General features: G+C 49.3%; 1 protein-coding gene across 2 annotated transcripts in view; it reads right to left on the bottom strand.

The window, feature by feature from the left end:
• Positions 1-14,404, bottom strand: part of MOK (MOK protein kinase) — a 51,798-nt gene that overhangs the window by 16,983 nt on the left and 20,411 nt on the right. For both annotated transcript variants that reach the window (XM_032839590.1, XM_032839591.1), the window contains exons 2-4: positions 12,205-12,319; positions 2,038-2,127; positions 568-638 (exon numbers count right to left, since the gene is read on the bottom strand). In XM_032839590.1, the coding sequence (XP_032695481.1) occupies positions 568-638; positions 2,038-2,127; positions 12,205-12,319 (276 nt within the window). The remainder of the gene's footprint in view (positions 1-567; positions 639-2,037; positions 2,128-12,204; positions 12,320-14,404) is intronic.

Below are 14,404 nucleotides of genomic sequence, written 5' to 3'. Positions count from 1 at the left end.
GACTTGCTACACGGGCCGACCATCCGTCTTCTTCTATCCAGTTTCCTCCAGTGACCTCTCGAAGCCTCCAGGACCAGCCCCAACTGAGGCCGGCTCAGGCGCACGTGCTCTCCTCAACGGTGCTTTAGTTCAGAAGAAGGTGAGGCGCGAGCACCCTAGGGCGCAGGAGGGACTGTGTGAGGATGCAAAGAGAAGGGGTCGTGTCTCTCATCGGGGGGATTACGCTGCGGGGGAGCCCTGCCTTGTTCTGAGCCGAAGAACGGAGTGCTGACCGCGGCAGAGCCAGCACAGCGGCCCCGGAGGGACCTGAGGCAAGGAAGGTGCGAGCGGTTTCTGCTGCCCCGGGAGCCCCCCTCAGCCAGCTCCCAGCCAGCCTGAAGGCACAGTGTGCCGGGTAGACAAAAAGGCCCGAAAAATACCTCCCAAGCGCGAAGTGGCTCAGTACCGTGCACTTATAGAAACGCCCGTACTCTGGTGACTAGCGATTTTGAGGACGAAAACAAAGCATATGGGAACTACAAGCTTTAAAAGGAGATCTTAGATTAGCCCACAAATTATTCTACGTACCTCGTATTAGCTCATAAATATTCATGTCCATAAGTTCACATATGAGTGCAAGAGAGCCAGATTTTCTGTCACTGAGGAAGAAAGCAGGTTTGTAAGAATGTTTTATCTTAATCACAAAACAATCAAGTACTTAACTCACTGGCAAACATCTCCAGTAGACATAAAGCTCTCCTGGAGCAAAGGCTGAAGGCCCTGACTGAAGCGGGCGCTGTGATTTTCAGTCAGTACTTCAGGTGAAATTAACTTAAAATAAGAGTAAAACCTTCACTTGGAGCAAAAATTCTAAACACTTGCCCCCTTTGTAATGAGTTGTGTCTTAAAAATAGAAAATAACTACCAGCAGACAGGAGAAAGGAAGCTGAAGAGTTGGCTGAGCAAAACAGGAAAAAGAATTTAATTCATCTCCGTGACTGCAAATTTAGCTTTCATTTACCTAAACTCCTTCCATGTAATTGGGATAAATTATAATGGGGGAACAAAATCCACAAAGCGGTCGGGGGAAAAGGGAGAAAGATGGGTCACAGCAGACCTGTGGGGTGTCTAGGCCTTGCCCGGGCTGGGGACAGAGGCCTCTGGCCCAGTGGGTGAGCCCCGGGCGGAGAACATGTCACCGCAGCCCCCGCTCAGAGCACATCCAGTGGGGTGGTGTGTCAGGAGGCCCACGCGAGGTCCCAGGCGCAAGTGCCTGTGAAACACGGGACACACGGGCAGCGTGGTGACAGCCACACTGGCTACTCCAAGCACTGCAGGCCAGGAGGCCACACAGCTGTGACAAGATATCTCACCCGAGTCCTCTGATTAAAGCCTGCCGCACTTGAACTGTCAGAGACCTGGCTGGATTTAAAGCAGCGGGGAGAGCCACCGAGGGGCTTCACCCGGCGTGCACCCCCTCAGGACCTACGAAAGGCTGGTCCCGGTACCCTGGGCCTGAGCTCCTGCAGAAGTGCCAGCATCTGGGGACGAGCTGTGCTCTGCCTTCTCGACGGGCAGCTTAGCCTTAGGGAAGCTGTTCTAGAATTAGAACAGAAAAGTCCTCTGGATTACATCAGCTGCAGGAAGGCAGCAGCTCTCACTGCCTGAGACGGTGCACACGTGGCAGCGGGCGGGGAGAAAGCGAGTGCAGCCCCAGGCACGCGACACCGGGGCTCTCCCACGAGGCCACCATCCACCCTTGAGGCCTGCCCGCCCAGGCCGCTGTCTACGGAGAGGCCTCCCCGAGCTGCGGGAGAGGAGCCGTCTGAATGCGGCCTGCTCTCGTGACACGGAGTCACCCAGATGAAGGCACAGCAGCAAGAGGGATCAGACACGCATTTGTCCCAGGGCATAAATATGGGACTTAAAGTGAAATGAAAATGGTTACTCCCTGAGCCACAGAGCAAATATTTTAAACATCTACACGGTTTTTCTTAAAAAGCGATGTAATCGTTGTTATCAAATTGAGATAATTGGTAAAGCCCCCAATATACTTACAAAACCACTTCGTGCAACGTAAGAATGTTTGGGTGCGGATTCAGGCGCCTCAGAGCTTGTATCTCCCGCAGGTTGTTCACGTGCTCGATACTATTGTGCAGGGAAAAGAAATAACTCGCTTTTAATTTAGGTCGGCTTTCATTAGGGTTGTTCAGTCATTATCTGTTACCCGCGATCACAGCCGAAAAACTCACGAACATTTCAAGCAAGTTAATCGGCTTCCATTTCTCCTGTCAGCAGATGAAGTTCAGCACGTCTCGTTCTGGTTGTTATCTGATTAAAAACCAAGTGTCTTATAGCTTTGGACATACATTCAGATCTTCCCCACCTAAGCTCCTGAAAGAATGCCTTGGTAGTTTCTTTTATGATTAATAAACATACATTGGACGCCTGGGTGGCTCAGTCAGTGAAGCGTTTGCCTTCGGCTCAGGTCCTGATCCCAGGGTCTCAGGATCGAGTCCCACATCGGGTCTCTGCTCAGCGGCGAGCCTGCTTCCCCCTCTCTCTGCCTGCCTCTCTGCCTACTTGTGATCTCTCTCTGTCAAATAAATAAATAAAATCTTAAAAAAAAAAGAAAACCAGCTATCATACCCCAAAACATACTCTGCTTATTGTGACATAATTCTTTTCTGCCTCTATAGACACTTCACTCAGAAATAATGAACTAATAGATTTGGAAAGGCAATTTCCTCTGAGCATCACTAGCCTTTGTTCAAATAAAAAGATTTTTATTTTCAGAAAATATAAATCAACTCTGTTCTCTTTTAAAAATCATGAAAAAAATCTAAAAGACTGGAGTTAACTATTTATTTTTTAAAGATTTCATTTATTTATTTGACAGAGATAGAAAGCACACAAGCAGGACGGGTGGCAGGAAGAGAGAGGGAGAGGGAGAAGCAGACCTCCCACCGAGCAGGGAGCCCAATGTGGGGCTCGATCCCAGGACCCTGGGACTGTGACCCAAGCCGAAGGCAGACGCCAAACGACTGAGCCACCCAGGAGCCCCTGGAGTTAACTATTTTTCTCTGCCTTGGAGTTGCTTTGACTCTTGCAGTCAGGTGACATTCAGGGTTTTTTTTTTTTTGGTTTGTTTTCACTGTCCTACTGGACACAGAAACAATCATGGGATTGAACACAGAGGAGTACAGGCAGCCTCTGTTCCAAAAAGAACCAATGATATCTGCCATAAATGGATTTTTTTTTCCTGCAACTGGAAAAAATTCTAATTATCAGGTCAGAGTCTAAAAAATAAAAAATTATTAATCATGCAATTTCAACATTTCATTTTATCGGAAGTTTTTTTTTTTTTTTAGATTTATTTTAGAGAGAAAGAGAGAGAGTCTACATGAGGGGTGGAGACGTGAGGGAGAGGAGGAGCAGAATCCCCCCTGAGCAGAGGGTCTGATGCCATGGGGCTCGATCTCTGGACCCAGAGCATGATCTGAGCCAAAACCAAGAGTGGGACGCTTAACAGACTGAGCCATCCAGGCGCCCCGGTTTATCTAACCAATCCAATGTGTAAGAAGAAAGTCCTTAAGCTGAAGGGGAAGAAGAAGCAGTTATATTAATATTAGACCAAACAGATTTCAAAATAAAGGTTATTACTAGCTATAACAACTTCATGATGATGGGGCAGGACACCGAAAAGACAGGACGATGTGCTGAATAGGACGGCTTCAGTACATAGGCAGTAAAGACTGACGGTGGAAAGCGGAAGGAGCTGGAAGCTTTGGGACCCCTCTATATCACTGAGAAGGTCGGCAAAGATGCACAAGATCCTAACAGCACTGCTGACCACCCTGACCTAACCAACCTTACATGGAACTCACATTTAACACCTAAGTACAACGTGCTCTTTACTCTGACGAATATGCTAGACCCAAAGATAAGTCTCAGTAAACTTCCAAACTCACAGACTTACAGAACACATTCTCTGACCACAATAGCTTATGACAGTAAGCGAGCTAGAAGAGCCCCAAACATCTGCAAATTAAACAACACTCTTGTAAATAAACCACGGGGAAAGAAGAACTCACAAGGAGAATTAGAACACATTTTATTTTATTTATTTATTTTTAAATTTTTAAAATTTATTTATTTGACAGACAGAGATCACAAGCAGGCAGAGAGGCAGGCAGAGAGAGAGGAGGAGGCAGGCTACCTGCTGAGCAGAGAGCCCGATGTGGGGCTCGATCCCAGGATCCTGGGATCACGACCTGAGCCGGAGACAGAGGCTTAACCCACTGAGCCATCCAGGAGCCCCTAGAAAACATTTTAAACCAAGCAATAAGAAAACACAACATATCAAGATGCACAGAATGCAGGAAAACAGGGCTTAGACGTGTATTTGTAGCTTTAAATGCTTATGTTAGGAAAAAATGGTTAAAAATAAATTATCTGTTTTCACCTTCAGGTAGACTAAGAAGAGTAAATTAAACCAAAGTAGAAGAAAAGCAACACTAAAGAGGAGAAATCGATGGCACAGAAAACAGACGAATAAGGACGCCTGGTGGCTCAGCCGGTTGAACGACCGACCCCTGCTTTTTGCAGTGGTCATGAGAGCAAGCCTTGCGTTGGACTCTGCACTTAGTAGGAAGACCGCTTTGGATTCTCTCTCCCCCTCTTCCACCCCACCCCCACCCCGCACTTTCTCTCTAAAAATAAATAAATAAATCTTAAAAAGAAGAAGAAGAAAATAGACAAATAATAAAGAAAATGAACAAACCTGAAGCTGGTTCTTTGAAAAGATTAATAAAACTGATAAACCTCTACCAAAACCAACGAAGGAAAAAAAATTATATAAAACACTACCACCACCAAATGATATCAGGAATGACAGGGACCATCACTAGAGTTAGATATTAAAAAGATAAGAGAGGGGGGAGCCAGAGTGGCTCAGTTTGTTAAGCATCTGCCTTCAGTTTGGGTCATGATCCCAGAGTTCTGAGATCAAGCCGTGCATTGGGCTCCCTGCTCAGCAGGGAGTCTGCTTCTCCCTCTCCCTCTCTCTCAAGTAAATAGATAAAAACCTTTTTTTAAAAATATTTTATTTATTTATTTGACAGACAGAGATTACAAGTAGGCAGAGAAGCAGACAGAGAGGGAGGAGGAAGCAGGCTCCCTGCTGAACACAGAGCCCGATGCGGGACTCGATCCCAGGACCCTGGGATCATGACCTGAGCCGAAGGCAGAGGCTTAACCCACGGAGCCACCCAGGCGCCCCAAACCTTTTTTTAAAAAAGGACAAAAGGGAGTATTACGAACTGTATGCCAATACATTTGACAATTTAAAAAGACAAACCCCTTGAAAGACATAATTACCAAATCCGACACAAAACTGAAAATCAAAGTAGCCCTATGTTTACCAAAGAAACGGCATTTGTTATCAAAAGCCTCCTCACCTGATGGAAGTGTTCCAAAATGGGATTACGGTGATAGCTGCACACCTGTATAGCTTTCCTTACAGCGGTGGACTTTCAGGGTATGTAAATTATATCTCAATGAAGCTTTGAAAACCTTATAAAAATCCAAAATCATTTGGTATGGTTCTACTTGACTCTTCACCTTCCATGGCCCTGATACACCACGGAGCCATGGTCTACTATGCTGCGTGGTGGGGGTGAACCTTCCCCACAAAGGAAACTTCTAGGCCCAGGTGATTTCACAGGGGAATTACTTCGAACATTTAAGAAATACTCACACACGTTTCACAAAAGGAGGTTTGTGAGTGGCTGATAAGCACACGAGTGAGTACCCATCATCACCAGTCACCAGGGCAGTGGAAACTAAACTAAATAAGGTACCACTCGCCAGGGTGGCTAACATCTAAGACTAACACCGCCAAATGCTGGGGACGTGCAGATCGGTTGTGACTCTTTCATTGTTGGTGGGGATGGAAACAGGAAAAGTGCTTTGGAAAAGGGCTCCACCATTTCTTCCACGAAACACCTACTCTTGGCTCTGGCGGTTCTATTCTAGGGAGCTGCGTGAGAAAAATGAAAACCTAGATCCCAACGAGGCTTGAGCATGAGTTTTAACAGCAGCTTTATTCACAGCAGCCTCCAACCCAGACGAGTAAAAGTCCATTGCCAGGAGAACGGGTAAACAGCTGGTGCGTTACTAGATAGTAAACAGGTATAAACTACGGGCACAACAGGGCAGGGGGATCTCCAAGACCTCCCGCTGCGCCAGGAGAGCAGCGGAGCATGGTGGGTGATTTTGCTTTCAGCGGTTCCATTTAGCACAAATTTCTAAGAGAGGATGAAGGGAAAAACCCAGAGCAGTGACTGCCTGGGATGGGGGTGGAGAACTGCCATGAAGAAGTCTTATAGGTGACAGAAATGTTCTAGCTCTTAATTACATGAAAGCAGCCATTCGCCAAAATTATTAAAAAATGTGCATTTTAACATATGCAAATTCCGCCTTAAAAAAAAGAATGGCGCACGGACAAGCAAGTGGGAAAGGAGCCCTTTGGAGACGCACAGGAAATGAACAGGATAGGCGTGTTGATTCCGGTGGCTGGATACCTGGGGTCCGTTATACTGCTCTGTTTACTTTGTATACGTTTGAAATTTTCCATAATTATGTTCTTTTTAAGCAAAAGAGCTTTTAAAGTGACTCATTAATTTCTTATCTTTGTTTTTACTTATAACCTTCCAAAGCAGAATTTATTTCTGTAAAAGTGATTTGAGGACCATGCAGTGATGGGACGTGAGAAAAACCGTGTGCCAAGTCAAGACCAGACCAGACCGTCTGCAGCAGTCAAGAGCACTACGAAGAGTGCTGGTCCTTTCCTGGGTCCCACGCTGGGCTCCACTGCTTGCCGGCTCGGTGACCCCAGGCAGGCGAGGAAACTCAGCTCTCTAACCAGGCTTCCCTAAGGCAATGACACCATCTATCTTTCCTCTCAGGCTTCAGTGAGGACTCAGGGCTCTACGCACATAACTTGCCGACACTGGGCCCGGCGCCAGACACATGGCCAACAACCATTGTCCTCTTTGTCATGACTCCTGCTATTGCCCGCTTCACTTTTCTAAAGTCTTGAAACCCCACTCGCCTGCACTGCCCCACGGCAAGTTGATCTATGACTACGGATCTCAGGACAAGTGCTGCGCTGAGTGCCCACTGGACTGACCCCTCACCAGGGTCCTGTGAGAGACAGCCTCCGGGTCTCCGCATGGCACACACAGAGCAGCTGACACAGAGACTGAGGAGCTGTCCAAGGTCCCAGAACTTCAGAGCCCGAGCTCCTCCTTGTGCTGACCAGGAGTAGTCCGTATGTGTGTCTTACTGCTTCAGGACACCAGAGAGATCTTACAACTATCAGGACTACGGATTTTTTTTTTTTTTTAAAGAAACCCATTCTGTTTCTTTACAGTATTTCTATAGGAAGAATACAAAATACAATCATAGCGAAAAAGAAAAAGGGGGAGACCTGTAATGAACTGTTGCCCTTGTGGTAAGGACAGGTGGAAACCAGGGTGTCCAAAGGACTGGGTCACACCACAGGCCTCCAGCAAGTAAGTCACTTATCCCCACACTGAGCCTCTGCACCACTCTGCTGGAGAACAAGCCTCAGAAGCTCAAAGTGCCTTCCTGACCCAGTACTAACAAACGGGCTTCTCTGACCTCACCCGGACGTCACATTAGCAACTATTACTGCAAACGCAGTCAATTTCTATTTTTGTAAAAGTGAAAGGAAGGGACTGGAAGTAAGACTTGGAGGAGGTGGGAGTCAGAAGCACCAAATACCAACCTCATTCTGCCCGTGTGACTCAGCGTGATCTTCCTGTTACTGCTCCTCGTTTCTCATGCCACCCACACAACTGTGCAAGGTGACTTTGAGCATTTACTTAGGCGAGGATAAATCAGCAGAAATGCATTTTTAAAGAACCTAAAATTATTCTTCAAGTGCACAAGATTACACTGTTTAATAATGATAGATACTCCAGGAATCCAGAAGCTAGTAATATTATTTTCATGGTTTAAAAGAAAAAAAACAACATTAAACCTGTGGATCAAGTATCAGTGACACTAGAGCTTCCAACAAGTTATTGGCAATCTCTTTCTTGAAATGACTGCCAAGGCAGTTGTCTTTGAGAACTTTCTTCTAGAAACTATAAGGTCATTTCTTCCTATAAGTCAGAAATAACAGTAATACCTTTACTAGTGGAGGGAGCTTAGGAGCAATAGGGGTCAGTCCAGATCACCAATGTTTAATTTTATTTATTTTGCTATTTTTTTTTACTTTGAAATCATTTTAGACTAACAGAAGAGTTAATAAGATGGTACAGAAAATCCCCGTAACCCAGATGCTCCTAATGTTAACACCTTATGCAACATTTATCAAAACTAAAAAATTAACATTGGTACAGTTCTATTAACTAGACACTTTATTTGGATTTCCCCAGTTTTCCTATGAAGGTTTTTTTCTTTCCAGGACCCAGGACACCTCATTATAATTAAGACTTCCGGTCTATGACACTTCCTGTCTTTGTTGTTTACTACTTCGACAGTTGTAAGGGGTGCCAGGCAAGTATTCTATAGAATGCCCCTTAGTTTGGTCTGATGTATTCTCATAATTAAATATTAAATATTAAATAATTAAAGGTTATGGATCTTCAGGAAAGAACACCATGGAGGTAATATGCTTGCTCTTTCAAACCCATGATATCAGAAAGTACGTGGTATCAATATGTCTTACGACTGATGATGTTAATCATTTAGTTAAGGTAGTATCTTCCAGGTTTTTCACTGTAAAGTTACTATCCTTCCCTCCCTACTTTCTATCCCTTAGAAGCAAGTGCAGCCCATATTCAAGGGCCAGGAAATTAAGCCCCATCTCCTGAAGGAAGGAATACCAAACCATGTGTGGACATATGTTAAAATCACCATAGTAATAAATAGTTAGGGGGGAACTCATTTGAGGCTCTGCAGAAATCCTGTTCTTGTTAAAGTTTCATCTACTTATTTAAGATTTTATTTATTTATTTGTCAGAGAGAGACAGCACAAGCAGGGGGAGCAGCAGGCAGAGGGAGAAGCAGACTCCCCACTATGCAGGGAGCCTGATGCAGGACTCGATCCCAGGACCCTGGGATCATCACTGAGCCGAAGGCAGACGCTCAACCCACTGAGCCACCCAGGCATCCTATCACCTACTAATTTTAGTATCCATCAGCTTATCCTCCCTGAAGAAATTATTACTGTTATTCTAATGGTGATTTTCTATTTCTATCATTCCTTCTATATTTATTAATTGGAAATTTTCTGAAAGGAAGAATTGTCCCCTCATTCCAATTTATTTATTCACTCATTTATTTATCAGTATGGACTCACGGTTATTTGAAAAGATAGATGGGAGGGGAGAGAGAGAGAGAGAGAGATGTGTGTACATACAGACTAGTGTACAGATTAGTTCTGTCTGCTGAGTCTAGAGGGATCGACATTCCAGGAGCAATGAGCACATCTGGTGCCAAGATCTTGTTTTCTAAATTCCTTTCTCCAGTAAAAGGAACCAGGGCTCCTTAGAGAAATGGATGATTCTAGGGGCAGGAAAAATACAAGATGAGCCTAGAGAATTTTGTGGTGCCAAAAATTAAAGCGTTAAAGAAGGAAAGGAAAAGAAAAAGGATGGAGCATATCAAGAGAACACAGGAGCCAACCTGAAAGAGCCTCCAAAGCCACAGCTGGGATAATCTAAGTGGAACAATGATTAAATAAATAAATGATTAAAAAAATTAAATAAATAATAGACAGACCCAGTACTGGGTCATAATCTCCGCTAGTTGTGAACATATGTATCAAGAGCAAATTAGGACTCACAAGAATAAACCCAAAACCCAGTTGCTCTCAGGTTTGGATTACGTGGCTGGCAGATACTTGTCAAAACCAGCTGGAGACTCTATCCCTGACTCCGTACATCAAACAGCGACAAAATTCCACCAGCCCAGAGTAAGTGTACTTCCTTTCAAGTAAAGCCAATACCTGAAATTATGATTTATACAACAGAAGCTAAAGCCTTGATAATTCCCTAAACGTACATAAACTTTAAAAAAAAGTAACACTGGGATGCCTGGCTGGCTCTGTCCGTGGAGCATGACTCTTGATCTTGGGGTCTTGAGTTCAAGCCCCAGGTTGGGTGTAGAGATCACTAACTAAACAAATGAACAAAACAAAACAAAATAAAAAGTAACTCTGATTCAGCGGTATTTTTTTAAAATCTTATTCTGAGTTAAAAAAAAACAGGTGTTCTAATCAAACTTTTTTTTAAAAGATTTTATTTATTTATTTATTTGTCAGAGAGAGAGAGCAGAAGCAGGCGGAGCAGCAGGCAGAGAGGGAGGAAGAAGCAGGCTCCCCACTGAGCAGGTAGCCGGATACGGGGCTCGATCCCACAACCCACAGATCATGACCGGAGCCAAAGGCAGCAGCTTAACCAACTGAGCCACGCAGGCGCCCCTAATCAGCCACTTGGTCAGTCAGGACAAAGAGCACTAACTGTTTCTGAACTCGCTCAGGAAGGACGGCTGCCGCTGCCCGACCGGCCCGCCCGGCCCGCCTCTCTGTTCCTCCCGCGCTTAACCCTCAGGCACTTCGCAGCCAGGAGACCCGCGCGCCGCACGTCGGGCCGGCACAGGCGACCGCGCTGCGCTCCACCGCGGGGAAAGCACGTCCCGGAGGAGGCCAGCTTCTCCCGCGGAGCCGCGGTCACAAGACAGTAGTTCTCCGGCTAAAACTGAGCGCTCCCGGCCCCTCAGAGGACTGCTTCTTGGACGCAAACCCTTCTGTGTCCCGCCGCCTCCACCTCCCTGAGGGGCGCCGCGGGCCAGCACGACCGCAACAAGCCCCTCGGGCCGCCGGTCCAGCCCGGAGGCGCGTCGCGTCTGCCGGCGTCTGTCCCCTCCACTCTTCACATCACGACAGCAAGCCCTGCCGTCTGCCGGTGCGTCCGGCCCTGGCCCCGACGGTGGAGGCCGACGGGGGAGGACGCCGGTCCCGTCCTGGGGCGCACGTGCGCGCCCGCCGCTCCGAGGCCCTTTCCCTCCAGCCTGGGCTGGCGGCGCGCGTCCGAGCGGCGGTCCCGGCAGGTGCGCTCTTCGGCTCGCGGCGTCGGGAGGCCCTCGGCGAACGCCTGCCACAGGCCGGTAGAGCTGCCGCCGCCGGAGGGGCGCAGGGAGAAGGAGCCCCGAGCGTGCGCGCACGGAGCAGCGAGGCGCAGAGGCGAGGCCGCAGACGCGGCGGCGGAGGGCGGTCCCGGCCCGGCCTCTCCTCGCGTGCAAGCCAGCAGGGGGGCTGCAGACACCCCGTGGGGGGTCAGGAAGGCGACACGTCTGTGGTCCGTGCTCTCTGACGTGACTGGCGGCCCCACGGCCCCTTCCGATCCGAGACACGCTGTGTGGCGCGAAGAGGCTGACGTCAAGGTGCAGTCGAGCGCGGCCGCGGGCTGTGGGCCACGTGGCGGGCGCCTGTGGTGTCTTACAAGCAGCCGTCCCCGCTGAGAGACTCTGATTCCGGGGCCGTCACAGGCCAAGCCTCACGCCTGCCTGCTGAGAGCTTCCCCGCGGCCGCGAGGCCAGCATCTGCCTCGTTATCCTGACAGAGCTTCCCAGTCCCGCCGGAAGCAGCTGCGAGGCCGAGGGGATGAGGAGACGCTCTGAGGGCCAGAGCCTCCGCACTGCTCCGGGGGCGCGCCCTCTCCACAGCGCTCCTGAGCCCCCGCAGGGAGTGAACGAGTCCAACCCCGCCCGGAAACCGCTTCCCGCCTGTTAACGGTCGCACAGTTAGATCAAAAGCGCCTCCCACACGCTGAGACTGAGGGTGCGGATCTAAGGGCCCGACATGCACGTTCCAGGAGCACAGTGGCTGCGTGAAGGGAGGCGCGGGGAGAATGACACGTTCCGTGGCCGCTGAGCGCGGACACTGCGTAAGCCCGGACCTGACCGTCATCATGACCGCCACCGTCATCATGACCGTCACCGTTCCCGGAAGCAAGTAAAATCCCACACACGAGCGGTTCCGGAACCAGGTCAGCCCCACTCCTCTGCCCGGAGGACGCGGACTGCGTGTCACACGTTGTCACATGAGTACGTGTTTCCCGCGACGACGAGGGGCCCTTCCTGCCCTAGCCCTGCAGCGACCAAGTGGCGCACGCGGCTGCGACCGCCTACCTTTCGAAGCGCTGCTTCATCTGTTTGCACGCGTAGTAGCCGCCGTCCCTCAGGCTCTGCATCTTCGTCACCTCGGAAAACGTCCCCTCTCCGATTTTGCCAAGTGCTTTATAGCCTAGAACAAAACAGCCACACGGATAAACGCTGCGTGCTGGGGGACTGTGCTCACTTCCAGACAGCGGCTCTTTCACCCAGACGGTAACCCCACGCTGGCATGCCGAGGACTGTTACTCCATGTTTCTTTCTTTCTTTTTTTTTTTTTAACTTTAATTATTTATTCGAGAGAGAGCGAGTAAGAGAGAGCATGAAAGGAGAAGGTCAGAGGGAGCAGCAGACTCCCCCTGGAGCTGGGAGCACGACGCGGGACTTGATCCCGGGACTCTGGGATCATGACCTGAGCTGAAGGCAGTCGCTCAACCACCTGAGCCGCCCAGGCGCCCTACTCCATGGTTTCTAAGGTTCGGGGCTCCCCTTGGCTCAAGGGAAGCTGCCAGCAGGGGGAACTGCAGAAGAGGGTCAACAGGGCCAAACTTCCAGTTCCAAGAGAAGGAAGTACCGGGGATGGAACACGCCACAAGGTGACTGACCACAGCTAACACCCGCCGCATGACATACAGGACAGTTGTTCAGAGAAGAGTCCCAAGAGTGCCCATCACAAGGAGAAAATTTTGTTTTCTTTTTCCTTTCGATTGTATCTGCCGGAGGGGATGGGCGGTAGCTGAACGCATTGTGGTCATCATTTCTCCATATGTGTGAACCAAACCGTCGTGCTGCCCGTCTTACACTCATACGGCGAAGCGTGCCCACTGTCTCTCAATACAACTGGGAAAAAAGTAAACAGGACTTTCACACATTGGGGAAAAAAAAACAGGCAGCTAGGTTGTGTGTTCGCAATGAGCAGCATCTCCTCCCGGGCTGTGCTTCCCCTCGTACAGCGGGGAAGCTCCCCGCCTGGACCCCGCCTGCGGGGAGAGGCTCAGCACCCGGTCAGAGCTGGAAAGCAGATGACCTGAGTGGCGAGGCCGGCTGGAACTCTCTAGCAGGAGCACCCGAGCTCCGGCTCTGCGGAGGCGTGGTCTCGCACCGGGCGGCCTCCAAACCTTCCCCAACCTTCCCCTGAACGTCAGCTTCGCGGTCCTGCGGAAGGCCCAGATGATCTGCTGCCGGCTCCTGGCATTCTTGCATTTCCTGACTTTAGGAAAGCGGCCAGCAGCTTCGCTGGCTTTGCTGCCACCACCACCACTGCCACTCCAGCTCAGATGACAGCTTCATAGCCGCCGATTCACTACATTAAATGCCATGCTGTCTGAAGTCCCTAGGGCAGTGGCTGTTTCTCAGACCAAACCCTGACAGGCACAGGAACGAGGATCTCGAGCTAAGACGCCGGGAACAAAAAAATGTAAGAAATACAGTCAGGTGGCAGACAGCAGGCTGGGGTGCTGGGGAGCCTGGCGCGCCACGGCGAGGACCCAAGTCTCTCCTGCGGTGACCGCTGCCTGGCATAGAGCAGTGTCTCCCCAGCCTGCAGGCCTCTGGAAAGCAGTGGGAAGGGCCAGGGAGGTGGGGCATGTTGACTACTGACTGCCTCGGCAAAAGGGTTCCAGACAACGAGCTCAGCGCACAAATGCTACTTTTCAAGCAGGGATGGAAGGAATGAGAAAAACCCAAAAGGAAAAAGTCTTACTGGATTGAAAAAGTTTCTTCAGTCCAAGTAAGAGAAGAGTAAGATAGTAAAATATGTTGACAGAAGCAGTCTGTGAGACTTCCCAGTCGCACAAAGGGTTCAGCGTGGCACGAAGATCACAGAAAGGCAGCTACTCCCCACCCCGGCCAGGCACTGGTTTCGGGGAGCTTGAAGGGAGGGCCCGGAGATTGGGACGAGACACAGAATGCAAGGCCCAAAAGAAACAGGGCAGCCTTTCGAACTGTGTCTAGGAAAGAACCATGAGCGTGGAGCTGACCAGAAACAAACAGATCAGAAACCTGTTAAACAGACCTGGACCACAAAAAGCCCCGCCACCTCTGGGTCCCAGGCCTACACGAGCACAGAGCAGGCTTATACAACAGCACAGCCCCAAAGGAGGCCGCCCCCTCCAACGCCTCTCTTGGATAGGACACATCTGTAATGCCCACATGAGTTCTGATTTGAACAAACCAATGATAAAAGACAGTATTTTTCTTGATGCTTGGTGCAAAATAA

Source organism: Lontra canadensis, unplaced genomic scaffold (genome assembly GCF_010015895.1).
Source record: "Lontra canadensis isolate GAN:19392208 unplaced genomic scaffold, GSC_riverotter_1.0 scaffold108, whole genome shotgun sequence".
Classification (NCBI taxonomy): domain Eukaryota; kingdom Metazoa; phylum Chordata; class Mammalia; order Carnivora; family Mustelidae; genus Lontra; species Lontra canadensis.
This window is presented reverse-complemented; position numbering and strand designations above follow the sequence as displayed.